General features: G+C 34.8%; 1 protein-coding gene across 1 annotated transcript in view; it reads right to left on the bottom strand.

Annotated features, from left to right (window-relative positions):
* Positions 1-27,534, bottom strand: part of LOC115422435 (formin-like protein 13) — a 50,444-nt gene that overhangs the window by 19,020 nt on the left and 3,890 nt on the right. The window contains exons 3-10 of the mRNA XM_030138790.1: positions 23,924-23,998; positions 22,830-23,003; positions 21,894-22,051; positions 19,857-20,036; positions 17,666-18,323; positions 17,179-17,341; positions 12,435-12,546; positions 7,428-7,518 (exon numbers count right to left, since the gene is read on the bottom strand). Coding sequence (XP_029994650.1) covers positions 7,428-7,518; positions 12,435-12,546; positions 17,179-17,341; positions 17,666-18,323; positions 19,857-20,036; positions 21,894-22,051; positions 22,830-23,003; positions 23,924-23,998 — 1,611 coding nt within the window. The remainder of the gene's footprint in view (positions 1-7,427; positions 7,519-12,434; positions 12,547-17,178; positions 17,342-17,665; positions 18,324-19,856; positions 20,037-21,893; positions 22,052-22,829; positions 23,004-23,923; positions 23,999-27,534) is intronic.

Here is a 27,534-nt window from a genome sequence, read left to right on the forward strand (position 1 = left end):
TTTTGTGCTCTGAATGTAAATAATAATTCTCTACCACAACTGAAGATCTACTTAGGAAGAAAAATCTCCCATTAAACTTTAAGGAAATATTGATGTTTATATCTCAAATCAGCATGAATAGGATATCTTATGATCTGCAGCCATGATGTGTGATATTTTTGTCCATATAGTTTATAACCATTCTCATAGCCATTGATAAAGAGAGAGAGAGAGAGAAATTAAGTAAAATTCATCTCTGAGGCATTGTGATAACAATTTAAACAAAACTAACCAATGCAATGATATTTATCAGAATATAAAACTATATTATGAAATTTGTCATTATTATTGAGACCTAATTAACCTTATTAAAGACCTTATTAATACCTGAATTCAACATGTCTGAATACTTTTGTCTATGTAGTGTACATACCAGATCAGTGCTGCATATAGATTTAATCTGATCTAATATAAATCTTATCTTTAAAATAAGCTCATTTATTGATTGTAATGTCATTCTTCTTATTATTATTATTGTAATAAAATATGCTATAACTCATATGCTTCCCCCAGAAACACTGAAATAGAAGAGATAAGTCTGAATAGACAGATAATCAAACCATTTCCAGAACACATACATATCTTTTTTCATGGTAAAATGAGAGAAAGTATGATACTGAAAAGCAGGAAGTTAAATAACCTTTTTGGATAGCACACAGAGCCTCATAAAGATGCTAAAAATTATGAACTTGTGATGATTCATGAAATACATGTAATGCTAGTCAATTTATTCAATAATGTGTGAAATGACAGAAAATTGCAGAACATTAGACTGTGGGGTCACTAAGCACCTTAAGTCATAGGTGTTTCAGTGGACAACACTTCACTTCCTATTAACTGTAATTTTTGAGTATCTGGTTTAGTCGACGGTGCTAAAATAAAGGACTCTAGAGAGTTGTGGAACATCTTTTTCTTTGGAGCCATTTTGTCTGATGTTGAACAGCATGTACACATGATATTTCCATACACCATGTTGAATTGCACTTTGAAACCTCTAATGTATGTAAAATATTCCTGAGAGGCAATGTGGGCTGATCCGGCTGTTCCTCTATTACCCTCCTGCAGTCTTTAATCACAACACATTGGGTCAAATAACTGCCATGCATGCGGGAAGGTGATAAAGCCACAAATAGTAAAATAATCCATTTGAATGTCTTCGAGTATAAGTTGTTTCAGTGGTTATCTCTATTAAATCCCAAGAGTTGCACTGTTTTAAAATGAAAATGTAAAAATAACTAACCATTCATTAAGATTGTTCCACTATTACAACATTAATATTTATATATTTTAGTCGTTTTTTGCAGCATGACTCCAAATTCAGTTTAAAAACACATTCTTAGTTTACTGAATTTTACTCAAACATCTAAGCACTCATACACACAGATATTAGCAGACAGACGCACACAGCTCTGCCATGAAGCAATCAGGATTATGCAGATTTATACAGAAAAACAGACAAGGAATGTCTCTTTAGAGTGTCAGTGCCTAATTACAAATATAATGTAACATACTGTGGTCAACAACACTATGGATGAGCATTCAGACTATTATATTTATGAGAAAGTATTTTTTAAACAGACCATAACTTACATATTAGACCCATAAAGAACATAACAACACACTACAGGGTGTATAAAAAAAAAAAAAAAAAACTATACATTTTGAAAAATTACCCCCAATTCTGCATTTGATAATTTTTGGAATTTTCTTTTTATGGATGTCAGTAGGTAGGGGATTGGTGGATATTTGTCCAAATTTACAGACCCAGGTTTTCATGCATGAGTGAGCAGGGGCAAATTGCGCAATCCAAGTTAAAACTGGTTTGCGCGAAGTAACGTTGGGATTTAAATCCAATTAAAGGTCATGGGAGGGGACAATGGGCATCCATCTTGTTTTCCACAATATTGCCAGGTTCCTGCCTTTCAAAGTTAATTCAACTTGTTTAGGCCTGAAAATGTCACTGAGGACAGGCCAAGTTAAGGTTAGGGTTAGGGTTAGGGTTAGGGTTAGGGTTAGCCCTTCTGCCTCCTTCCTCATTAATGACAGTCTTGTAGTGTCACTGGAAAGGCCTCTGGTGAACGAATTCCTCCCCCCTGGTGGATTATTCATGTAATGTATCCTGTTCTAGCACTTTCAAACATTCCGTTTTAAATATGTAATTATGTCTATTCGGTTGTTTTTACTTGGTATTTTGATTTCACTGTTTTTAATTGTACAGCTGCTTTTATGTCTTTTTAATCTATTCTTGTATTTTAATCTATCATTTTGCTTTTTATTCTTCTGTACAACACTGTTTTAATTGTGCAGCTGTTTTATGTTTTTAATCTATTCTTGTATTTTTCTTTCATTTTTGTTTTTTCCCCTGTAAGTCGCTTTGGAAAAAAAGCGTCTGCCAAATGCATAAATGTAAATGTAAATGTATTGCATGTATCTAATTGTATACATCAGGTTTTTCAAGAAAAAAATATCACACTGATCATGTAGAGGGCTTCAAAACTCATGAATCAAATATGACACGTTTGGTGTTATAGGGTTATGGCGTACTCAGAGAAATGTTTGTCAGAAGTCTTGACCTTATATCTGCAAATGTGACAAATTAAGCAGGAATTAAAACAGGTTGTAGAAATCAACTCGATTTTTTCCAAAATAAATATAAAGATAGCTTTGCAGCACATGGAGGGTTCAAATTCAAACTTTAATTCAAACTAATAACAGTGGGTTTAACAAAATATGACCCCTTTAACATAAATTCTTAAAATTTAGTCAGACTGTTTTTAGCTTTTGTTTTAACTATCTCTTATTCCTGTTTTAATTTCCTTCTTTATTATTTTTTTTTTAAATCTTTTCTCCACTTTCCTTTTGTTTAATGTTTTATTCTCTACGATTTTAATGTAATTTTACGCCTTTGTAAAGCACTTTGAATTACCTTGTGTATGAATGGTGCTATATAAATAAATTTGCCTTGTCTTACTGCAACATCAGCCGACCCGACTGCTAATGAAAACAAACGATCAACATGACAGACAGGATGAGCATTTTCCATCTAATACCTCAACTGTCTAATAATCTAATGAACTTACTATGACTGTCAGCGGAAAACGCAGATTTAATGTTGCAGCAGAACCTCTGCTTAGTTTGCATAAGTTACTTCTTCTTACTCTTTTAATTAAACACACACAGATGCTGTGATAAAATTGTGAACAGTGAACCATAAATTGCGTCTTCAGCAGCCGAACTGGGCTCAGAATAACTATGAGATGAAAAGAGGATCCAAACTTAAGAATGCTTACATGTAAAGGAGTAGATTTGTAGATAGAGTTCATAGCTTAATGTTTATCTTGCATCGCCGTAGCCAATTTTCATACACTCATAGCAATTTGGGATTCATACTGACAGGAGGCTGAGGCTGAGTGACGGGTAGTCTTTATTCCTCTATTTATTTCTACTGCAACCATGGAAATGAATCCTTGTTTTTTATTCAGTTGTCACCGTTATAGCCTGCATTAAACAACATGAGAACACATAGTGGAAAGTATCGAAGATGAGCTGTTTTATTCCATCTTAAGGGTGTTAACCATTTACTGTGCATTGAGTGTAAATGCAGAGAAAATCCAGTAAAGTTAGAACGTCTCGTGTCTCTAATTCAAATCATATTACACACCTCTATTTGACTCATGACTCATGTATGATGTGTTTCGATACAGAGCCTTCAAGAAATAAAAGATCAGTTCAGTTAATATGCACAAGGCAGGTTGTCTACAGAGCTGAGGGTTGGATGCAATCATAAAGCAGCTAATCAAACCAACCAAACCTCCTACACAGCAACCAATTATAAAATATTAGAATAGAATTTAGTACAGAATACTGAAGTCAAGTGAAATAAGTGAGGTCTTTCCTTGACCTCCTAATTTTTCATTAAGGTCAAGAAAAAGTGCTTAGGAAATATAGATAGTAGGGTTTTTTTTTTCAACATTCCCTCACATTGACAATGTAAAGCTAATCAAAATGAGCAAATACAGCGAGTATATCTCTTGTTATTTTCTGCTTTTAATTTCCAAAGACACTGATCCCGTTCTACAGGGGCATGTTTGACAGTGAGACCCTCTTCTTAAGCTGGACTAAGAAGGGAAAGAAGAAGAGTGGGTAGGTTGTTTTTGACTTTATTTGGTTCTGTTTTTACAGTTCATTTGTGCATTTTACTTCATCTGTGCCAGGTAATGTTATGTACATATTCAATGAAATAAGGTTAAAGTGCAAATATAGGCTTTTTAAATAGACAGTGGGTGGTTTATGCGTCACTGAATAAAGGGGAAGTATAGATCAGTTTTTTTGCTGTTACTAAAAATTGTTCAACACATCAGGCTGCTGTTGGAAGAAATGTGAATCTTTTTTTTGTGCATTGTAAGATAGGATAAGTTGAATTTACTTCAAAAATTTGAGTAAACCGGTTGCCTTAAAAAATTTAAGTAATGAGTAATGAAAACTTGAGTGTATTCAACTTAAATGCTTGATTTGAATGGAATTACTATTTTAAGTACAACACACTAAATGCCAAGTTAATTTAACTTAAAATTTGTTGCAATGTCAATTAGTGATGTGACGTTCATGAACAAATTGAATCTTTTGAACGGCTCTTTGAAATGAGCAATGGGAACCGAATCTTTGTAAAGAGACATTCCTTTTTTTTTTTTTTTTTTTAATTAATAACAGTGACTTATCACTGTTGTGTTTTGTGCAATTTTTTCCGTATGTTCACACACATTTATTGTTCTTGTTCTGAGCGAAAATGCACTACAGTTGTTAAGGTATTTACGTAATTGCAATGACAAATCGCTTTTGTGTTCTGTGCATTTTTTCTGTATGTTTACCAACATACTGTTCTTGTTCTGAGAATTGCACTACAGTTCAGGTATTTAAGTAATTCCAGTGATTAATCACTGTTGTGTTTTGTGCAGTTTTTCCGTATGTTTTCACACATTTATTGTTCTTGTTTTGAGGAGAATAAAATGTTATTTCATAAGAAATTTTTTTATTTTCTTCTTCATTTTTAGGCTACAGACTAGTCCACATAATGTACCGTGATGTTTTTTGTCAAATTCCAGCATTTGCCTAATGTCACCTCTCATGTCATGTATTTAGCCCACACATTTGAACTAACTATTCTTTTTTTACGGTAAGATAATATTTACTGCCGTGCCAATTAAACACCTTTAAAATGTAATGTCAATCATCACATGTAGCCTATTTAGTCATTAAAACATTTGTGTTTCAAAATTATGCAAAAAACATAACAGAGCCAGTGTTTTGAACGGCTCTTTTCAGTGAACGGCTCCTGATTGAACAGCTCCCTTCAAAGAGCCAAAAGTCCCATCACTAATGTCAATTGCTTTGTGTAATAATTAGACTTAATATCATCAGTTCATTGTACACAATTCCAAGTTGATTTAAATTAATGCCTTTTGAAATGTAAATTGCTTTGTGTAATTATTTAACTTAATATATAGCAGTATTGATGGAAGCCAGGCAGGAAGTCAGCTTTCTGCATTTCACCAGTACAGGAAGAGCTTATAATTAGGCAAAGCATAAAGAGTTATTGTGAATGAAACAATTATAGCTGAACAGGAAAGCAATTGTTTGTCCTATGGCTCTCACTCATGGCGCAGCACAAAAAGGCCAATAAACATTGCCATACACACATTAAGTCCAAATTAACACTAACACCACAACCCTGCTGAACACCTGCACATAAAAATAACACATTTTCAACAACATACCCAATACCCACAATGCAATGCGGAGATAAAAAGGTGTGGTCATGACTAAAACTTGGTGATTTAAATCCATTCAACTTAAACTTTTTCGTACTTTCGACTATGTCTACAAATTAGTAGAATGTACTTAACATTTTATAGTAATGGAATAAAACTTAAATTGTTTCAGTACAATGTAATTAAAGCATTTTAGTCAATACGAAGTCTGGGCTTACAGTGTAACTTTCTGCAAATTATGAGCAAAACAAATCAAGCTTTGAAAAAAATCCATGCCTGGCTGATGTTTAGTCTTTGCTGAACATGCTTTACGCTTCACCACCACTGGATTCGCTCCTGTTTGTAAGAGTTTAACCTCATCCAAATCCTGCAACACTTGGAGCTGATTTAACCAAGAAAATCTACCCATAGTGGAAGACAAAATCATAATAGTCTCATCCAAAAGAAGCCCACATGCATAAGAGGACCAAGGCCACCATCACCTTGTTTCATTTGTTACATCAGCTGAATAGGTCCATTAGTCTTACTGTAAAATTACTCCCACATCTGGCAGATACGCACAGTTTCATCACTAAAATCATACTGTTATCGTCATAATCAAGTCAAGGTTTTTAGTTATAGATTCCTTGAGGTGTATTTGTTAGAGAAATATGGTTAAAAAGCTGATTTTATGCAGCTACTGAGCTCAGAGTCAACTTAATGAACTCTATATAATGATCATATTTAATATTTGGGGCGCTCAATCAGCCCAGTTGTTAAGAAAATAACATGGGTGCAAAAGCAGACCTCCATTTTGGTTCATTATTACATAAATCATCATATTATTACATTTTTATCATTAAAAAAGTCCCAGCATTTTCAGCATTCACAAAATGCAGGGACATACACTACGTATTACTTTTCAGTTTTATATCATTACAAATTGTAAGTGTTATTATGTAATCACATTTTGTAGAGTTGCCAGATAATGAAGTGTTGAATAGAAAATAAGGGGGGATCAAACTTGAGCTGCATTTGATTTTGCTCAAGTCATAGGTCCAGGTAAAAGAAAAGCAATTCTATTCAAGAAAATGTCTGACAATTTTCTCAGACTCCTTCAGAAAAATGTACTTTTAAAAGGTTTTAAATTCTGTAATTATTCCCCTACTCTCTATTGGCTACATGTTACACTCCAAAACTACTGAAGTCTGTATATTTGGGTTATTCAACACTATTACTATTACACTATATACTACTTTTAATCTGTATGTGTGTTTTTAGATGTATTTTTTTAAGGTGTATATTCCTCTGTTTCTGAATATTTTAAGTTAAATTATGGCTCTATTTTATATCTTTTTTTAATGTGTTACTATTCATTATCTTATCGTTGAATGTTTCAGTTTCTACTGTTCTTGGAGTATCAGCAATATTACAAATTTCAATCAGCAGTTAATAAAGTATTCTGATCCTGATCCTGATCCTGATCCTGGTCTTGATCCTGGTTCTGATCCTGATTCTTATTTGAATTCTGATCCTGATCCCAGTTCTGATCATGGTTCTGATTCTGAACATATTGACATATGACTGTTTTAAAACAACCTTAAAAAACTAATCTTTAACACTGGGAAGTAAAAACTGTACCTCCATCATGTACTGGTCCACAATATGCAGCTCCGTCACAGGTCCTTTGTATGATTTATACATTTCCACATCATCAATGGTGGGGACAAACCTTAAAAATATAAACCAAACAAAACAATCAGACCCTCATACTCCACCTCACTGAATAATACCACTATGTAGTAAATTCAATAAAAGAAACAGGTTACAGATCAATTTTGTGAACCTTACAGGCATATCATTTTTTCTTTGTTTTTTTTAATTTATGATTTATTTGATAGGGAGATATATATATATATATATATATATATATATATATATATATATATATATATATATATGTGTGTGTATATGTGTGTGTATATGTGTGTGTATATATATATATATATATATATATATATATATATATATATATATATATATATATATATATATATATACATATATGTGTATACATAGATAAAACTGAGAACAGCAACCCAATGTAAGTATTCTAGTTGTAGTGTAGTTGATGCTAATTTCCAACACTTGTCCCTTAAAGAGCTTTTACAGAATTAGAACAGTAAACTATGACGTATGTCCTGAGCAAAGTTTGAAAAGAACACAGTAGAATATTGCAGCACTCATTAAAACTGATTACAGCGGTAACAAGAATGCATATTTAATACACACCACATGTAATATTATTGTTATTGTTGGTGATTAAACCGTGATTTAGAGGCTTTGTTGTAGGAGATGAAGTTCATAGCAGATTTCATAAGATCAGGCCGTGATTTCCATCTTTTGCTGTTTTTTACAGACACTGACGTCTGAGCAGATGTTTGACAGAATCAGACTTCGCCACATTATGCTGCTCTGGTGGATCTGCTGCAGTGTCACGGTTTATTTATGTATTTGCAGAGTCTGAGGAGCCAAGTTGAATTATATTTTTGAATAATATCTTCAAAATCAATAAAACCCGCAAAACTTTGCATCATATCTTTGCTGAAAATGTGGCCGCGATGATCTCTTACATGTTTTTTTCCCCAAAACCTTTAAGACATGATTACACAAACACACTATGGGTCTAAGTGTAGACCAGTTTTCACTAGACTAGACTGTCAAACCATATGACAAATGTAGGAATATCATTGAATTAAGATAATACAAATCATAGTCAAACATCAGGCAATTTCAGATCCTTCTAAAACACTTCAGATCAACCTGACATGTTTTACACAATTTTTATCCCACCCCCCGAAAAGGAGGCAAGGGATATTGTTTTTGGTTCGATTTGTTTGATTTTTAACACTCTAGCAGAAAAACTATTGGTTGAATTCATACCAAATTTGGTTTATAGATTACTAGTGACTCAAAATAGATCACATGACATTTTGGGAAAAGTACGTCAAAGTTTACATTTTTTAATGAATTTTTTAAATCTTTTTTTCCCCCATTTTACTTATAATGGGTGAAATTTCACATGACTGTAGCAGCAAAACCATTGGTTGAATTTATATCAAACTGACTTTGTAGATTGCCAGTGACCCAGAATAGATCACATTTTGGGAAAAGTAGGTCAAAGTTTAAAATTTTTATGAATTTTTAAAATCTTTTTTTTTTTTCAATTTACTTATAATGGGCGAAATTTCACATGTCTGTAACAGCAAAAATATTGGGTGAATTTATGCCAAATTTGTTTTATAGATTTCCAGTGACCCAGAATAGACGTCTTTATATTTTGGGAAAACTAGGTTAAAGTTTCAACTTTTTTTAATGAATTTTTTTAATCTTTTTTTTCCCCCCATTTCCTTATAATGAGCCAAATTTCAAATGTCTGTAGCAGCAAAACAGTTGGTTGAATTCATATCAAATTGACTGTAGATTGCCAGTGACCCAGAAAGGATCTCATGACATTTTGGGAACAACAGGTCAAACTTCAAATTTTTATGAATTTTCAAATTCTTCCCATTTACTTATAATGGGTGAAATATGTGCGAGGGGCAGAGCTTGTTGTGCCTGGCACCACTTGTTTAATATGGCTTTTAAAATTCAACTGATAATGATAATGCTAGTACCGTTGCATATGAACATGATCACACTATGTATAAAAACCCATCACTTAGAACTGAACTTGAAAATAGCACATTGACACAATGTCATCCAACATGTAAAAATGTCCCATCTCCTAACGTCAAAGGAACCCTCAGAAGTTTCTAGGATCCAGATCTTCAAAGAGGACCAAGATACAGAGAGGAATAATCTTGTGTAAAAATCCTGAGTTAGAACATTCTGTCGATTATTGAGACATACAGACCGATGGACCCTATTGCAGTGCTCTCATGGAGGTGAGGGTAATAACATTTATTTTATGGTGCTTTATTAGAAAACGAGTGTCCACTTCAGAGACCAAACAAGGACACAATGATCACACTGTTAAGGTTCAACACACTTATCAGCATCAATGCAAAGGTGTGAATGACCTTCAATCCAGAGCTTGAACAGTATCTGTACAGCTGGCACCACACTGAATATTTAAAACTGAAAACAACTGAAAATATAACATCTCCTGAAACGACATGTTGTAGACTGAGTTTCTGCTACATGTACTCAAAAGGCTGTTTAACCTCTAAATATTTTTTATGACTTTGTAACTTTGAATTAAAAACCATAATTGCGCGTGAATATGTGTCTGGGTCCAGTAATTAATAATTTAGTCTTTCCTGAAAACCTGAGGCTTATTTTCTCTTTATGTATGAAATCTCAACTGAGTCGGACCAGTAAAAAACTATGAAAAAGGTGAAGTTACATAATGAAAATGTTTGCATCTACAAAGTTTCCTTAAACATCTGAATAACATGAACAACCTGAAATGTATAAGAAAAATAAGTGCAATTTTAACAATATTATGCCTCACTTTATCATTTACACATGTATTATAACTTACAGATCACAGTGAAGTCACTAAACATTAAATAACAGGCAGAATATTGTTAAAATTGCACTTACTTCACTTAAGACATTTCAAGTTGTTCATATTTATTCCAGTTATTCACATTTTTTTGTAAAAGGACAGCTTATAAATGTAAACACTTTCATGTAATTTTACTTTTTTACACTTAATCAATAAGAAACATTTGGAGTAGTCATTATTTCTAGGTTATTATGATAGTATGGTATTTTACTGGTCTGACCCACTTGAGACTGAATCGGTCTGTATGTGACCCCTAAACTAAAATGATTTTGACACCCTTGATTGTTAAAATCATCAGAGTAATTTTTGCATTTCACAAATTCATCTCATGGGCCGGATTGGACCCTTTGGCGAGCCGGTTTTACGACACGGGCCGTATGTTTGACATGTGCCTTACAGCCTGGAAGGAGCAGTAACTGACAGTAAACAGACACCAATTCCACTGTAGGACACTACTACATTACTACATACTACTACTACATTTTAACTGCACGTATCTGTTTTTCTTCTTAATATTTTAACCCATAAACACCCAAACATCCACCATCTACCAAAATCATCTACTGATATAAAATGTTTTATACCTGTTGATCCACTAATCCTATCAATACATATAAATAATTGGTGTACAATGCAGTTTGTCATCTTTTCATGGTCATCAGATATGACCCATTTGGATGTTCAGAGGCTCCATAGTTACCATGGAAACACCATCATCTTCTACAACATTGATTCACCAGTAAAACCCATGAAGTTAGATCAATGACAGTGAATGGACACACTGGAGATTTTGCTGAAAAAGTCACTTTTTCCTCATTTTTCTCTGTTTTTTGATGTAACCCTTAACTTTACTCTGAGCTTTTATGAACATCTACATGGTCAGTGAATTAAATGTTGGAAAATATCAGATTTTTATCGAAAAAACAAAACAAAACACAAGATACAGAAGATAATATTGCAATTAATAGTCATAAACCACTTAAAGATGGTTAAGGATAGAGAAAAATTCATTTGGGACCTGACACAAATGTCACACTGGGTTCTTCTGGGTTAAAAGCTCTTTTTTTTTCTGCTGGTTAATCTAAATGCATAACATCAGACCCCAAAATAAATGAAAACAAACATGGCGCCAACACACTTTTAGACTGACTTTTAAAAATGTATATACCTATTTCCCTCCTATGTACACATTTTTTTTTACCTTTGCCCCCTGATGTTACCACATGTTCTCTACCTCACTTTCTTGGACTGACGCCACAGAGAAAGTGAAGTGATTAAAAGCCAAGTACTCTTGATAGTTCTCGTCGGCTTCTATAAAACCACTAGACGCTGATGGGAAAAGCCATTTACTCCCATACTCTGAACGTGAACTCTGTCCATTTTAAACTGGACTTCCTCTCCTCTGTCATTTTCATGCATTCTGTCTTCAAACCAAAAGCATTCACTTTTTCATGAGCCAAGCTTTGTGCCACTGGAGTTGCACAGGTTATTAATATTGCAGCAACTGTTGGGAGTGGTTCTTTCAAGAATGTATTCCTCAGGCCTGTACTGTGGCACATTAAAATATATATTACGTTTTCATAGAATAAATAAAATCTTCCACACAGTACATTAGATCACTCTCTCCTTCCAGGAGGTCAGCCTCCGGAGCCACTGAGTAAACTGCAGGTAGGAGTTAGGAAACATTTTACGCGTTTTCACTGTCATATTCCTAAGGGCATGTCAATAGTTTCCATCTCCGTAAATAACCTGAGATAAAACTTTTATCAGTTAGCTGCTCTGGTAAAAGGCGCTGGCATCTGCTCTTTAGTATTCGAACACTGTGAGGATGGCTGTGTTCATCACATGACCTGCCAGCGGTTTCCTGTTTTATAGATTGTCTTGACTGAACACAACTCTACACTCATATCTCTTGTTAGTGATTTGCTATAACCTGCTCACTTCCAACTCTGTCTGTCTCGCTGCCAGTGAAAACATCTCCCGCCCATGGCTCAAAAAGTCATTCACCTCTCAGCTTCAGTTGTGACACTATAAGGACTGAATACAAATAAGCAGTTTTTGGCACAATGTCATACCTCCTCAGAGAGGTGATGTGCTCATCAGACAGCCCTCCATCTTCCTCATTAACAATGAACAGTTTGTCCTTCAGCTCTCCTGGACGCACTGGAAAACTTTTGAGGAAAATGTCTGGAAGAACAATGGATTAGAAAAAGTCAACACACTCAACAGTACATGAAAGCTTTCCTCTTGACAGATCGTCCTCTCATCCAGTGATGAAATGACTCAAAAAGCATTCTGAAGACAAAGGGTCCTTTGCTTAATTACTTTCACCAAAATGTCCAGGGAAATGCACAAATTTGCATTCTATCACGTCAAAGCTGAAATGAATTTTTTCGGTTTTACAGAAAATGCCTCTGCATTATGCAGGAGCTGTGAGAAGCATTCATTAAGAGCTGCTGAGGGATTTTAAGACATGTATGTAAAAAAACATAAAGAATTTCAGAAAATACAGTTGAAATACTGCAGACAGGGCATTGATTGGATGACACATTTCCTTTGCCAACATTCTTTTGTTAAGCTGTGAGGTTGTCAACTGAATTCTGTTTCTAAGTTTATATCAGGCAGAACTCATAAGTTCTTCACTTGAAATGGGCTTTTGTAGTCATGGTCCAGAGCAACACATAAAACACATTTGGATTTCTAGGCTGCAAGTTGTATTTTTCCTATAACTGTAAACGAGAAAATAATGTGTTAATCATCCACAGGAAAAAGTTGGTTATCAACATTACTACAGCCAGATTTTTGGTCTAATGAGTCCAAATGATGAATATAATGATATGAATTTTGGAGACTCATCTCTGTTTGCAACCTGTCTTTAAACAGACATCTTTAAACACTGATTCCTTCTACTAAAATAAATAAAAGAGTAAAATTAACAGTCATATTGTGATTATTGTGGGGCCCATAGGTGTGAATGTACATGTCAGCCCTGCGATGAACTGGTGACATGTCCATGGTGTACCCCGCCTTCACCCACAGGTAGCTGGGATAGGCTCCAACACCCCCCATGACCCTTTCAAGAATAAAGCAGTTCAGAAGATGACTGACTGACTGATTATTGTGGCTAACACTGCTACTGCAGTTTGAGTCTATTTGGTTCAAGGAGTTACACAGCACAGACTGTTAATCTATTACCATGCAGGGACTGAGCCCTCTGCATTTTCTATTTTCCTCTTGTTTTGGTGGTTCAGGACACATTTGGGCATCAACCTTTGGTCAGTGATTCTGTACTTCCAACCAATCAGCATCCAGTACCATGTGTGGGTGTACCCTCTCTGTCAACTTTTGTCTGAGAAACAAAACTGTAGGTGCAACGCATTCCCATAGACTTTTGCAAATGGGAAGACATGTTTGTGTTTTAGAATATCACAGCTGTGACAGAATGGAAAAATAACATTATATTTTTTTATTTAAACTTTCTTTTTCTTGCTGTGCTTTGAGTTAAAAAATATTAATATACTTACATTGAGCCTTCTATCTTTAGCCTTTAAAGACCTAGAACTATTACTGCTACTTTTGTAGCAATCTCCAAATTAAGCTTTTTCTATATCTAACTTTTTGAAAGTGATTTATCACCATTTATTATAATATTGTAAATACCCCTAAATCTTACACATTGACCCTTTAAATTGCAGCCTTTTGCCACTATGTACTTAAAACGGCATATTGCAATTGTCACTCTGATTGATTATTGATTGATTGTGAAGCCCTACTTTTGTGTCATACTTCCACATGAGAAACATCTAAATCACAGGTGTCAAACATGTGGCCCGGGGACCAAAACCGGCCCGCCAAAGTTTCCAATCCAGCCCACGGGATGAATTTGCAAAGTACAAGTTAGGGCATCAAATTCAAAAATAATATCATAATAACCTATAAATAATGACAGTGCCAATTTTTTCTCTTTGATTTAGTGCAAAAAACATTAAATTATGAAAATGTTTACATTTGCAAACTATCCTTTAACAATAAAATGTGAATAACCTGAACAAATATGAACAACCTGAAATGTCTGAAGAAAATTAAGTGCAATTTTAACAATATTTTACCTGTTGCTAAATGTTTTGTGCCATTGTAGATTTGACCTGTAATGCACACGTATAAATTATAAATCAAGGCATAATATTGATAAAATTATACTTATATTTCTTAATAACTTCCTTTTTTTTCAGGTTATTCACATCCTCTTTGTTTGGACAATTTTTAAATGTAAATATTGGCATAACTGAATGTTATTTTTTTACAGTAAAACAATTTGGACTTGACATTATTTGTTGGCTATTATCATGCTATCATGCTATTATTGTACTGGTCCGGCCCACTTCCGATTAAATTGGGCTGAATGTGGCCCCCAGAAGAAAATGAGTTTGACACCCCTGATCTAAAACAATACAAAACATTCCTAGTGTCCACCAGGGTGATGGTGACCTTGTCTCATCTCTGAAAGAAAAAAAACAAAAAACAAGTGCATATCAAGCCTTTTTTTGATTAGCACTCAGTCTAACCGGGCATTGCCCTGACAAATTAGAGATTTGAGATGGAGTGTGTATCCCACTGGGTGCAGGAAGCCACAGGTGTACTTTTAATTAGGAGTACGACATTTCCACTCATTAAGTAGGCAGCATGCACCGAGGCTCTCAAGGTAAATAACCATATTAGATGGACACATTCAAACAAACATGTGCTATAATCATACAAACCCACAATGGACATCACCAAAGGGGACGGGTGACTCTGACCTCATGCAGAAGCCGGCCTGTGTGAAACACATTAGCATTTCTCTTCAGGCCATTAAAACTTTAAATGATCCAAACTTTATGGTGGCATGCAGCATGTAGCAGAAGTAAGAACTAGCTGCAACTATTAGCTAAAGATTTACCAAACAAATAGATTTTTAAAAATTATCTGTATTTTGTATCTTAACTAAACAATAAAACAATCACTTGCACAACTGCCTTGCATCTTAAAATGCTGTAAATATGCATGGATTATTACAGTTTTGTCCTATTTGCTTTAGAAACAGACTAACTGATGTTCTTGTTTGGCCACAAACACTATATTGACTGGAAACCACTCAAAGCCTCAGTACAACAGTAATGCAACCACCTGTTCACCACCTGTCTAACTCCATCTGAATGTGTGTAACTGCAAGCAGCATAATGTTTTTAATGTCACTCTGGATACCATACGCTTGCCAGCTTTATGCATGATGCTAATTAACAGTTCAGAGTTCATTCATCAATTATTGATTACATTCGCAGCGTATTATCTGATTAAGGTGGAGCCTTACTATCTGCAGAGATGTTGCCATGTCTGAAAAACAATGCTACATTTCACATGCGTACTGGCTCCAAGCGTAATAGGATCAGATGAATAAATAGTGTGGCAAAGAATGAGATATGAGCTGAATAAACTGCACAAATTTAGGCAGGTTTCTGGTAATAAACATGCAAACAAGTGCAGGGAGGGTGAGGGTGAGTGTGAGTACGTCTGGGGGGATGCCAAGAGACAGAAGAGAGGAAGAGAAATCCCAACAATTCCCAAACCTTTTTTTTTTTTCTTTTTTTTTTTTAGATCTGGCATCAATGAGAAGTAAAACCTATGGTATTTCTTGTATCTAAGTAGTGTAAACAGACAGAAATAACTCCTCTCATTCCACCTTATTGCAAAAAAAAAGCCCACATTGATTAAATTTCTTTCAAGTCAGGCTTCCAAAATGTCACATTTTATATCTGTGTTAATCGGAGCAAAAGCAAAAGAGACAGCAAGACAGCTCCCCTTGTTCTTCAAATGTCTACATTTCTCTAAAGCTTGCAGCCGAATGCTTCATGGCCCTAGGTTGCCTGCAGGCTGTCATCATTCAGTTTCTGCTCCTGACAAGCAAAGTTTCCAGGTCAGGCAGCAGGAAAAAGTCAAAAAGCTGGGGTATTCTGTATCACACAGGAAATCGCTGTCACTGTCGCTCAGAACCCCTATCCATATTTTATGAATATGTGAACTCTAATTATGTTGCCAGTCTGCACACTCATGCTGATTCCCTTAACAACCCACTCCCACATCTGTATGGTTTCACAGCCTCTATGCCTCTTGGAGGACCTGTGAGAGGAACTTCGGAAATGTTCTCCCCTAGCTTGGGTTTTGAAATATACAAACCACGTACACTCAGTTAATCAAAAGTGAAAAGCCATTAAATGAGAAATAGAAGATGTTCCACTTCACAATGGCTTTGCAGATCGTATGGGCAGTTATGGGGCTGCTGGATCAGTGACATACTGCCCCCTGCAGACACTCACCAGCAATATCCATCTATCTCCTTTACAACCACTGTGATTTTATATTAACCACAGCCATCACTTAAAAAAAAAAAAAAAAAAAAAAGATTAAAATTGGATATCAACATTTATAACCCGTCCCTTAAATACTCGCCGGGTCAACTTCCTGTTAATTGGCCAATTAAAGTCTAATTTATGAAAATTAAAGAGCTTGATATCAGATTTGCCTCAGCAGAAAACCAGCTTTCTTTTTTCTATGCAGTGCTTCCCTCTGGTGGTTGTAAAGAGAACACATTAACACCTGAAACACTAAAGGATTGCACTATTTACTTAATGTAATCCAGTACTACTTGAATTGTACTTTTTACTTTGCTGTGAAAATCTAATGCCCTGTGTAAAATACTGTGAGTGATCAGTTACAGCACAAAATATTGAGAAGCAAATTCACCAGAATACATGATGATATATTCATTGTTGAAATACTCACTGAAATTATGTGCAATCTTCTGGTTGAGCATGATATGTTGCGTATTACTCTGCTCACACACTTCAAACGTCCCCAGATCTTTAACAGCAAATTGCTCATGTAAGCGAGATGTGTCGATTTCAATCCTCCTGCTGCTTTGTTGTATCCAAAATGATTTTGCAACCTGCCAAAGAACAAATTAATTCAGCACTGAGACAACTCCATTTTACTCGGAAATCAATGTTAACATTACGAAGAACAAACTAGGGAAGCAAGAAATGACAGACAAGGCTGAAGATAATTCCCAACAGCAATGCAATATGAGGAATAATGAAACAAAATTAAGCTGAAAGTGACTTTGTTGTGTTTGCCAAAAAAATTAAACACTATATTTAAAAATGAATGATGCCCGATAATAAGATCATTTGTAAGCTTTAGGCGTGCTTCAAAAATGTGGTAATTTTGTCCTCTGATGAATGAAGTTTTAACACAAAAGTGACAATGTTACCTTCTCAGTGCTAACCACGTCCCAATGGAAGGCCTTAGTTCGTTGTTTCCTTGAATTCCTCCTGGATTTGACGGGCAACGGTGGAGGTATAGGGATGATAGGAGGGGGTGGGGGCACCTTCACAGCTGAGAAACTGGACTCAGGGGTGGGAGACTTTGGGACTATGGTGGGGGTTGTGGAGGTAATGGTGCATGGTGAAGGTGGAAGTGGAGAGGATCTGGGTGGAAGTGGGGGAACCACAGTGGGAGACGCTGGTGGTGGGACAGGACTAACAGGCACAATGTCAGGTTTGGTGACTTTAACGGATGTCAGGCGAGGTTTAGGAACAGGCCTTTTAGGATCATCTGGAGGCTCACCAGCTGATGAAGGCTCTCCATGATCAGAGGGGGCATCTTCATTTGGATAATCAACAGGAGGATGAATATTATTAATATTTTTACCACTAAATCCACCACTAGACTCAAGGTCAGTGTCAGTGTCCTCTGGTTCTTCTACTATGCTCTGATGTCGTAGTGACGGTTTTTCCACAAATGTTTGCTCACAGCTGGACTTCCTCTTCCAGTCTGAACACAGTTTGTGGATGGCCTGGAACCAAGCATCTCGCTCCTTCTGGACAGACCCTGGTGCATTTGTCTGATCTGTAGCAGGAACCTTAAAGCTGCAATAAACCAACAAAACATGGCTAAACTTCCCTTTTTAGCTGAGATAACTCTGGTAATTACCAGTGATGCATAGAATTTATGATGTAATCTTTCAAATAAAGCTGCATCAATAGTGGTACAATAAAATATTCATGTCACAGAAGACTTTGATTTAGAGACAGTTGCCTGAAAACACCCACTATCGCACTGTAAAAAAGACTTGTACAAAAGTAAGACAATTAAAATCATTATTGGGTTAAAATGTCTTATTTCAAGCAAAATTATCTGCCAGTGCAGTAAGAAAACTGTACTTATCAAGTTTTCTTAAAATAAGAAAATATTATCTAAGTATTATGTATACAGTATTTATATATATGTATGGGTGCTTCAATGAAACTGGGTTCATTTTGGTACCTGACACTTTGTCAGCTTTTTAGACCCAATAAAAAAATGATAAATTTAGACATGTTTCCCCTCAGGATGTACCTAATGATGACCTCATATAAATGAAAAAAAAAATTATACTCTTGCTCTGAGCCATCCCAAAATTAATGAATTTTTAATCAAATATTTGGGCCAAAAATAGGACCAAAATTTGGACATGAAATGCTACCTAGGTGTCAGTGTATTTGATCTGGAACACATGGCTTGAAATGGTCTTCTATATTGCTATAAATAAAGACACTGTGTTAAATTTGATGATCTTAGTGGTTTTTCCAATCCAGACATGCAGGTATTTCATGAATTGGCAGTCTCATTCCAGGTTTTGTATGTTACCCATTGTGTCCACTTGTGTTACATGCAGAACCTGCCCAGTTAATCACAAATAAATTGCTAATGATTTTGCAACAGCGGTCATTTTTGTAAAACACTCTGCCTTGCAGAACTAGTTCAATTCCCAAAATGTACCTGTGAGAGGATAAAAAGATATTCAACAAACTAGTAGCGTGTAATTTCCACGTCCTTTTGACCAGGTTACATACAGATTTTTGTATAAAAAGTAATATAAAAAATATAAAAGAGTTTTATCTGAAAAATAGTTTCTCTTTTATCTCAGTAAATATTTATTTTTAAAAAGACCCAAAGTGCTTCCAAACTTGCTTCATAACATTAGTCTATATCTGGTTTGAATTTTTAGCCCCCATGTCCAGTTTTTAGGGACCAGTTTCATGGAAGCACCCATATAGTCTTATAATGATGTAATGACTCAATAAATATGCATAATACAAGTAAAAATTTCTTGAGGGGATACTGTTACTGTGTCTGCCATACTCATCCCCCAACAATGAAGCTTGTTTTATTATAAATATTGCTTGAAATCACTTGTAATATCTAAGTGGGGTAGCTCAAGATGAAAATTCTTGGAACAAGTCAAATAAACTTAAGATTAAGTCTCAATAAGTAAATAAATCTCAAAAGGATAAATAATTCCATAAATATTCCAAATTCATGCCAGTTTATCTAAGTCAGATATTCCTTTTTGCGGTGTATAAGATTCTAAATTATCTGAACACGAAACACAACATTCCCATGTATAAACCCTCACTCACTGGTATTCATTTTTGTGGGTGACCAGACTGAAAGTGTCAGGGCTTTGAGGTTCCTGCACCCTGGTGTCACCATCTGACAGATGAATCACGATGTTCATGGGCGCCACCTCACCATCAGCATGATTTCTGCGCCTAAAGGGGATTAGTGTGAGCTGACCTGGGTGGAGTTTGACCTCAAACCTAGAAAAAAAAAAAAAAAAAAAAATAGAAAAAAGGAGCGTGGTTGAAAAAAATCCCTGACTGAATTACAGGAACCCTTCCAGAGTGTTGGATGTGTAACTGAGAACAGGTGGCCGTAGAGGCTGAAAGTGCGTGGGCTGACCCTGGGGACTGTAACCATAAGAACCACGTCACTGAGCTGTTCCTTGTATCAGTATGTGAGAATCTGCAGTTTGTAAGTGTGGGCGCTGATGTGATAATATCTGTATTAACGCAGACACTAGTGACCTTAAGGTTGTGGTTTATGATCTAAAATGTGCGCTTGATGTTGAAGAGTCAGGCTTTGTATGTTGTAACATGTTCTGCTCCATCGATCCAGAAAAAATGAATAAATTCAGTAAAACCCACGGGAACTGGTGGCTCATCTTTAAAATCTGAACAATCTGATAATAACAATCTGATCCTGGCTGTGTCCAGATTCTCATTTTACAAATTTTATACACATTGTTGAAATAGTGTTGCATGGAAACAGTCTGTCAGACCACTTTAGCCCAGACTGAATTATCTGAACAACCATTGGATCGCCTTTGGGTGATACCCTGACCTTATCTTCTTGCATTTTCGCAAAACTGATGATGTACCACCCGACTCATTCGCTCTTTGAGTTCAGTACATAGTGACAAACCCTGACATGCTAAATTAAAATGAATAATAATATGATTTTACAGAAAAGGATTATAGTTTTATTATAAATTCATCCTAGATCCTGTATGTTTTGTGTTTTGGTAGGTGTATTGTGCTGTTATATATCCCTGTTTATATCTTCATGTGAAATCTAGAACCAGCTCTGTAACATTAGAGATAATCCATCTCAATTAGGCCTTCCTGACTAAATAAAGAATAAATAAATTCATTAACATGGTAATGTTTCAGTCAGTGTTATCACTTTTACAATCTCACTGAGGTGTGAGCATGACTGTAGACTCTTACTGAGTGTGTATGCCCAGTTTGAATATGCTTTTTCACATTATTTTACTGCTCGAGGGTAAACAAACTACGAATAAAAACCCACTCGGCACAAGTAGGCCACTTAGTAGCTTCTAGATGCAACGCTTTATTTTGCATTTGGTCACATAAAGGCAGTCTGCCATTTGATTACATTTTTAATTTTGTTGTACATATGTATAATGACAAAAAAGGCATTCTATTCTATTCTATTCTATTCTATTCTAAAATGATATTAACCCATAAAGATCCAGTACTACTTTTGGGGCAGTTCCCAAATGACTTTTTCTCCATATTTGACCTTTCTTAAGTAATTTATCACCATTTATTTATAATATTATCTTCTGTGTTTTGTATTTTATCAGTATAAATCTGGTATTTTCCTGTATTTAATTTACTGATCATGTAGATGTTCATAAAAGCTTAGATTAAAATTGAGGGAAAACTGCAGAAAAAGTGGCTTTTTCAGTCAAATATACCATTAACTGAACATAAATCAAGCATTTCCATCCACTGTCATTGATTGTCATTGATTGAACTCCATGGGTTTTACCGGTGAATCAATGCTGTAGAACATGATAGTGTTTCCACGGTAACTATGGAGCCTCTGAATGTCCAAATGGGTCATATTTGATGACCATGAAAAGATGACAAACTGTATTTTACACCAATTATTTACATGTATTGATAGGATTAGTGGATCAACAGGGATTTAACAGTTTAGATCAGGAGATGGTTTAGGTTAAAGGTGGATGTTTGTCTTTAAGGGTTAAGTATAATATTTTTTAAAAAGTGCACCTGAATGTGAAGTTACAATTATTTCTTCTGCTCTTTAGTAATAGCAATGTTGTTATAATAAAAACGCTTCCGTACTTCACCCATTTGAATGATGCCAGACCACCTCGATGCAGCAACAAGACGCCTTCACGAATGCACTTTGACTCTTTAGGCTGCTGACTGGTTTCTGCATTGTCCTCTTCAGTATGTTTGTATATGTTGCTGTAGATTATCTTATTCACAAGCTGCATCATCTGCACAAAACCAGGTAAAGACAAATGTTAAGAAAAAAAAAAAAATGCAAGTCTTTGTCCAAACAGAATTCTCACGTAAGTGAAAAATGGCACATTATTTAACACTTTATCCTATATGACACATGTTTTAGTTTATCTCTGCTTGGAAAAATCTTTGTTTAGTTATTCTAAGAGGAGGTGAAATATACTACTTATTTATTCTACTTCCTGATTTCCCTATGTAATTCCTATGGAAGAGGATTAGGGTCACGGGAAAAAAAAAAAAAAACAATATATATTTTTTATTCTTATTATGAGAAAAGTCAGAATTCTGGGAATTTTTTCTCAGAATTCCAACTTTTTTCTCAGAACTCTGACTTTTTTCGCAGAACGCTAACTTTAATTTTAAAAGTCTGTTTGTTTTTTGTTTTTTTTATCAGAATTCCCACTTTTTCTCAGAATTGTCACTTTTTTCTCAGCGCTCTGACTTTTTTCCCATAATAATAATATTACAAAAAAATATTGGATATTAATTTATTTTTTTTCCAGTGGCCCTAATCCTCTTCAGTAAATACCGATACAAAGCTGATACTGATCATCAAATTGCAGCAACAGGGCACAATGACCATATTTCTAAGGTTGTGCATGCGTGTATAAGACACCAGGAAAGAAAGAAAGAAACAAACAAACAAACAAACAAACAAACAAATACAACTTTGTAAGGAATTGTTTGGGATTTGATGTGAATATAATTCAGTAGATATTATTTTTAGTATAATCCTCTTGAGTGTACAGTCACCTTCTGTTTGTCCTCCACTGACGTGGCCTCCAATTCATAGTCATGATGTTCTTTAAATGAAATGGAGAACCGGGATCCAACTCCATCGTCACAGCTCTTGACACGGGAGAAGGGCAGCTGTCGCTTGACGATGCCTCTCTCGATGGTGCACAGCATTTGGGTCTTGAAATCAAACTGGATGTTCACAGTGGAAATGTTAATGCGCAAATCTGCTGTGTGTTCTGCATAAAGTACAAATGAATTAAATTAACCCATAAAGACCCAAACAGCCACTGGCGACCAAAATAATCTACTGATCTAAAATGTTTAATATCTGTTGATCCACTAAACCTATCAATACATGTAAATAATTAGTGTAAAATACAGTTAGTCGTCTTTCATGGTCATCAGATATGACCCATTTGGACGTTCAGAGGCTCCGTAGTTACCATGGAAACACCATCATCTTCTACAACATTGATTCACCAGTAAACCCCATGGAGTTTGGTAAATGGATGATGGATGGAGACACTTTTTTAGGTTAAATTAATGATATATTTTGTTGAAAAATTCATTTTTCCCTTTTTTTTTTCTTTTTTTTTTGATATAATAACCTTTGAATTTTCTCTGAGCTTTTATGACCATCTACATGATCAGTTAATTAAATATAGGGAAATATTCCTGATTTACACTAAAAAAAGCTAAATACAGTGGGTAATATTATAATAAATGGTGAAAAATCATTTAAGAAAGGTGAAATAGAGAGAAAAAAAATCATTTGGGAATTGACACAAAAGTAGCACTGGGTCTTATGGGTTAAGAATCTTTATTTGTTAATATATCCATATACTGATACTGAACCTCTGTCTTTAACCCAATAACTACTGAACATGCAAAAACACACCACTCAGTACAGACGTAGTGTGGAGCACATAGGGGGTTAAGTGCCTTGCTCAAGAGCACATTACCCCACAGTTTCTCTACATGTCTGGGGAATTGAACCAACCTTCTAGGCCCCAGCTCTTGCCCTTTGCCATATTCAGTCATCAGGTATTGGACAATGCGATTAGATGGCCATCAGTTGCATCAGTCTAACACAGTTCTTCTACACTCACCTGTAGAACCCGTTTCTGCCATCTGTAACGGCCATGCTTATGAACGCTGAAGTTGTACTGTGTTGGTGTCTGTTCCTGAAAGTAAAGATAAAAAAAAAAACCTGTTTGCCTGAAAGGAAGACTAAGAAAAAAATCCTTTTTGGTGAACAACAGGTCTTATCATTTGCATAACAGATTTGTTAAAAGATCAAATGGGAAATTTTTGCAGCTGCTTCCTCCTTTGTAACAGTAAGTACCATCTGCTAATGACCTTGAAAACATACCAGAGGTTTGGCTTCAAACTAATCAAGCAGGATGAACAGCCTTAAACCACAACAGAGGAGACACAGTGATCGTCCTTCAGTTTCAAGAAAGACATTTACAAAGCGATGTAAAATAGAGTGGGATCATCTGATTTAAACAGATACGTCAATATTAGTATGCAGGATATGAAAAGAGCCCTCCAGCATCCCCTACAGCTTCAGAAAATGAATGAATAAATGAATGGAATGCAGACAAGAGAGCAGTCAAAACCTTAATCTTTAGATGTAATTCATTGATAAGATTATTTATGTACAACATAAAATGGCCTTCATGTAATATTTTCTTCATTTGGAAAATATAATTTACTCCAGACGTTCTTACATTTTAACGAACAACAAATACATGCAATTCAGAGACAGTTTTCTGTATGTTTATATGTGTATATTATTTTAAGAACATGCAATGAACTAGTACTTCAGGACACATAATGTACCTATGATAATATTCACAGTATATTGATATGCACTGAAATGCTCTGTCGGTTTGGGCAAAATTGAATTAAGGAAATGGAATCCATTTTCCATTGTACTAATCTTTTATTTCTGCTTTTTAACCCTTTCATGTATGAATTATGAAAACATTAATCAAGATTTTTTTCTTTATTCCTCTTTGGGCATTAAAAAAACAATGCGATTATTATTATTATTATTTTTTTATGAAGCTATTTTTCATGGAGTTGCAAAAATGTCCGCTCAGCTGGACACCATGTGTTTAATTTTTGAAGCAAAGAAACATGTACTAACTGATATACTGTGTGAAAACTATGAAATAAAAACATTAAATGCTGCTAATTTGATGTTTTTTTCACATTTTAATATACACTACAACACAAAAGTTATGGATATTTTAAATTTTTGGCCTTTTTTTCAGTTGGGATTCTTGCACAACACTTTTTACTTTTTTGTGTTTGAATTGAATTGAAACACATTTTTTTAAAATGACCAGACATAGTTTTATTCACAAATGGCAAAGATGACAAAAAAAAGACAAAAAAAAATAAATAAATTAATATCCTTAACTTTTTGTTTGTAGTGTACTCTAATACTAGTCATTACTAACTTCATGGACATAATATGCCAAAAAAAAAAACAACCTTTTGTTGTTAATTATAGTCTAATAACAATAACAAGGAGTTGATTTACACTTGAACATGTTAGATCAGGTTATCAAGAACAGCAAAGTTACTGTAATGTTATCAATTGCAGTGTTTGGGATGGTGCATAAGCGTCCACTGTGTTGGCTGGTATGGAACTAAACAACAAATTCCATGAATATACAAGAAAACAGCTGTAGAATAACTGTCCACTGTAGTGACCACTGTGCATGAAAGGGTTAATGCTGTCAGAAGTCATCATTGTCAGGACTGATAGAATCACATCTGGCCAATGATTTTTCCCATGATCTCAATCACTATTTATTTATTTATTTATTTATTTATTTATTTATAGTCACGGAAAAAAAATTATTAGACCACCCTTGTTTTCTTCAATTTCTTGTTCATTTTAATGCCTGGTACAACTAAAGGTACATTTGTTAGGACAAATATAATGATAACAACAAAGTAGCTCAGAAGAGTTTAATTTCAGAGCTGATATCTATCCATTTTTCATGGTTTCTTGATAATAACCAAAATCATTTAATTTCTTACATCAATATCTATAACATTGTACTGACAAAAACAGTGCTTTTAGGCATTCCATGTTTTCTTTTCTGTCTGTTTTAGTCACATGATACACACAGGAGTTAGTACTTGATTGCTTAACCACTGTTTTGGATTAATTTTGATGGTCTAATATTTTTTTCTGTGACTGCATTTATTTATTTATTATTTCAAACATGCAAAACAAAAATAAAATAACATTTAAATGAACAGAATCTGTCTTCAAGTACAAACAAGAATCATAATGAGTCAACCTACATTTACCTGGCATGTAAGTGTAATACATGGATGGAGAGGATATTTCTAGTACCTTCTAGCCATGCAATAACATTGTTAATTTCAGCCATTTTCACCAAAATCTTTATAAAAAAAAACCAAAAAAACATATCAGTTACATCGGGTAAAAAATCTCTATCAAAAATTGGCAAATTTTTCAACATATCAAAAGGTTGCTGTTTTCACTTGAAGTTGCCAAAAGTAACATTACCATAGTGTCAGGAATATTGTTGACTGCACCTCCTGCAATTTTGGTAAAAAAAAAAAATGAATTGGTCCAGGATTGGGAAATATCAATATGAAGGGAGGTCTGGTTATGGAGGGTAAAGTTTTAGCTTCACTCTGTCTGACCTGATCCACCCCTACGCCCACCCTCATGCTCTCAGGTCAGCAGATCAGCAGCAGCTTGTGGTTCCAAAAACTAAAAAGAAGCGTCACGGGGACCGTGCCTTTTCTGTTGTTGCCCCCAAAGCTGTGGAAACCAGTTGCCCTTAGATGTTAGACAGGTTTCAGTCTCTGCCTCTCTTTAAATGACATCTAAAAATACACTTTTTTCATTGGCTTTTAATCAATGAGTGAGATGTTTCTTTTTTATATTTTTTTATGCTGTTTTTATCAGATTTAATTTGTCTTTGTTTTTATGATGGTGTGTATTTTGTTGTTCTTAGCCCGCTTTGCACCCTGTGTTATCACTGTTTTTACTTATTTATTTACTTATTTAATTCCTTGTATTATGAGTCGTGTATGGCACTTTAGCCAGTTGTAAAGTTCTTAAAGTGCCATATAAATAAAGTTGTTATGTTATGTTTGTTATGTTATGTTATGTTATGTTATGTTATGTTTGGTTATGTATGTTATGTTATGTTATGTTATGTTATGTTATGTTGTGGTGTGGTAAAGTGTTTTTTTTTTTGTTTTTTTTATGTAAGGTAAATTCTCAAGTCCTAAGGCTGGATATCAAAATGATCTGTCAAGTACAAATGATTAATATTATCCCAATATCATGCTTGGAGTGAATAATTTTAAGTATAGATAATGTTTAAGGACCTATAATCATTAAGGATGAGATATAAACCAGTACTCTCTTGGGCAAGTAAAGTATGACACAAAAATGTAAATGTGGACGTCAAATACAGGGTTATTCAAAAAGAATGAACTGATTTCATTACGCGGTATTTTAATAAGGAAAAGTAAAAGAAAACTCCAGCTAAGTCACAAGTATTCTACTCATAATCAACTTTTATTTCCTATCTTACAAGTGTCCAATGTGTCCACCACCTGCACACGGACAACGTCAATGTGATAAGAGAATTCCTCCCAGACGCGTATCAGCATATCACGATCTACTGAGTTGATCGCTGTGATTATTCCA

Source organism: Sphaeramia orbicularis, chromosome 7, assembly GCF_902148855.1.
Source record: "Sphaeramia orbicularis chromosome 7, fSphaOr1.1, whole genome shotgun sequence".
Taxonomy (NCBI): domain Eukaryota; kingdom Metazoa; phylum Chordata; class Actinopteri; order Kurtiformes; family Apogonidae; genus Sphaeramia; species Sphaeramia orbicularis.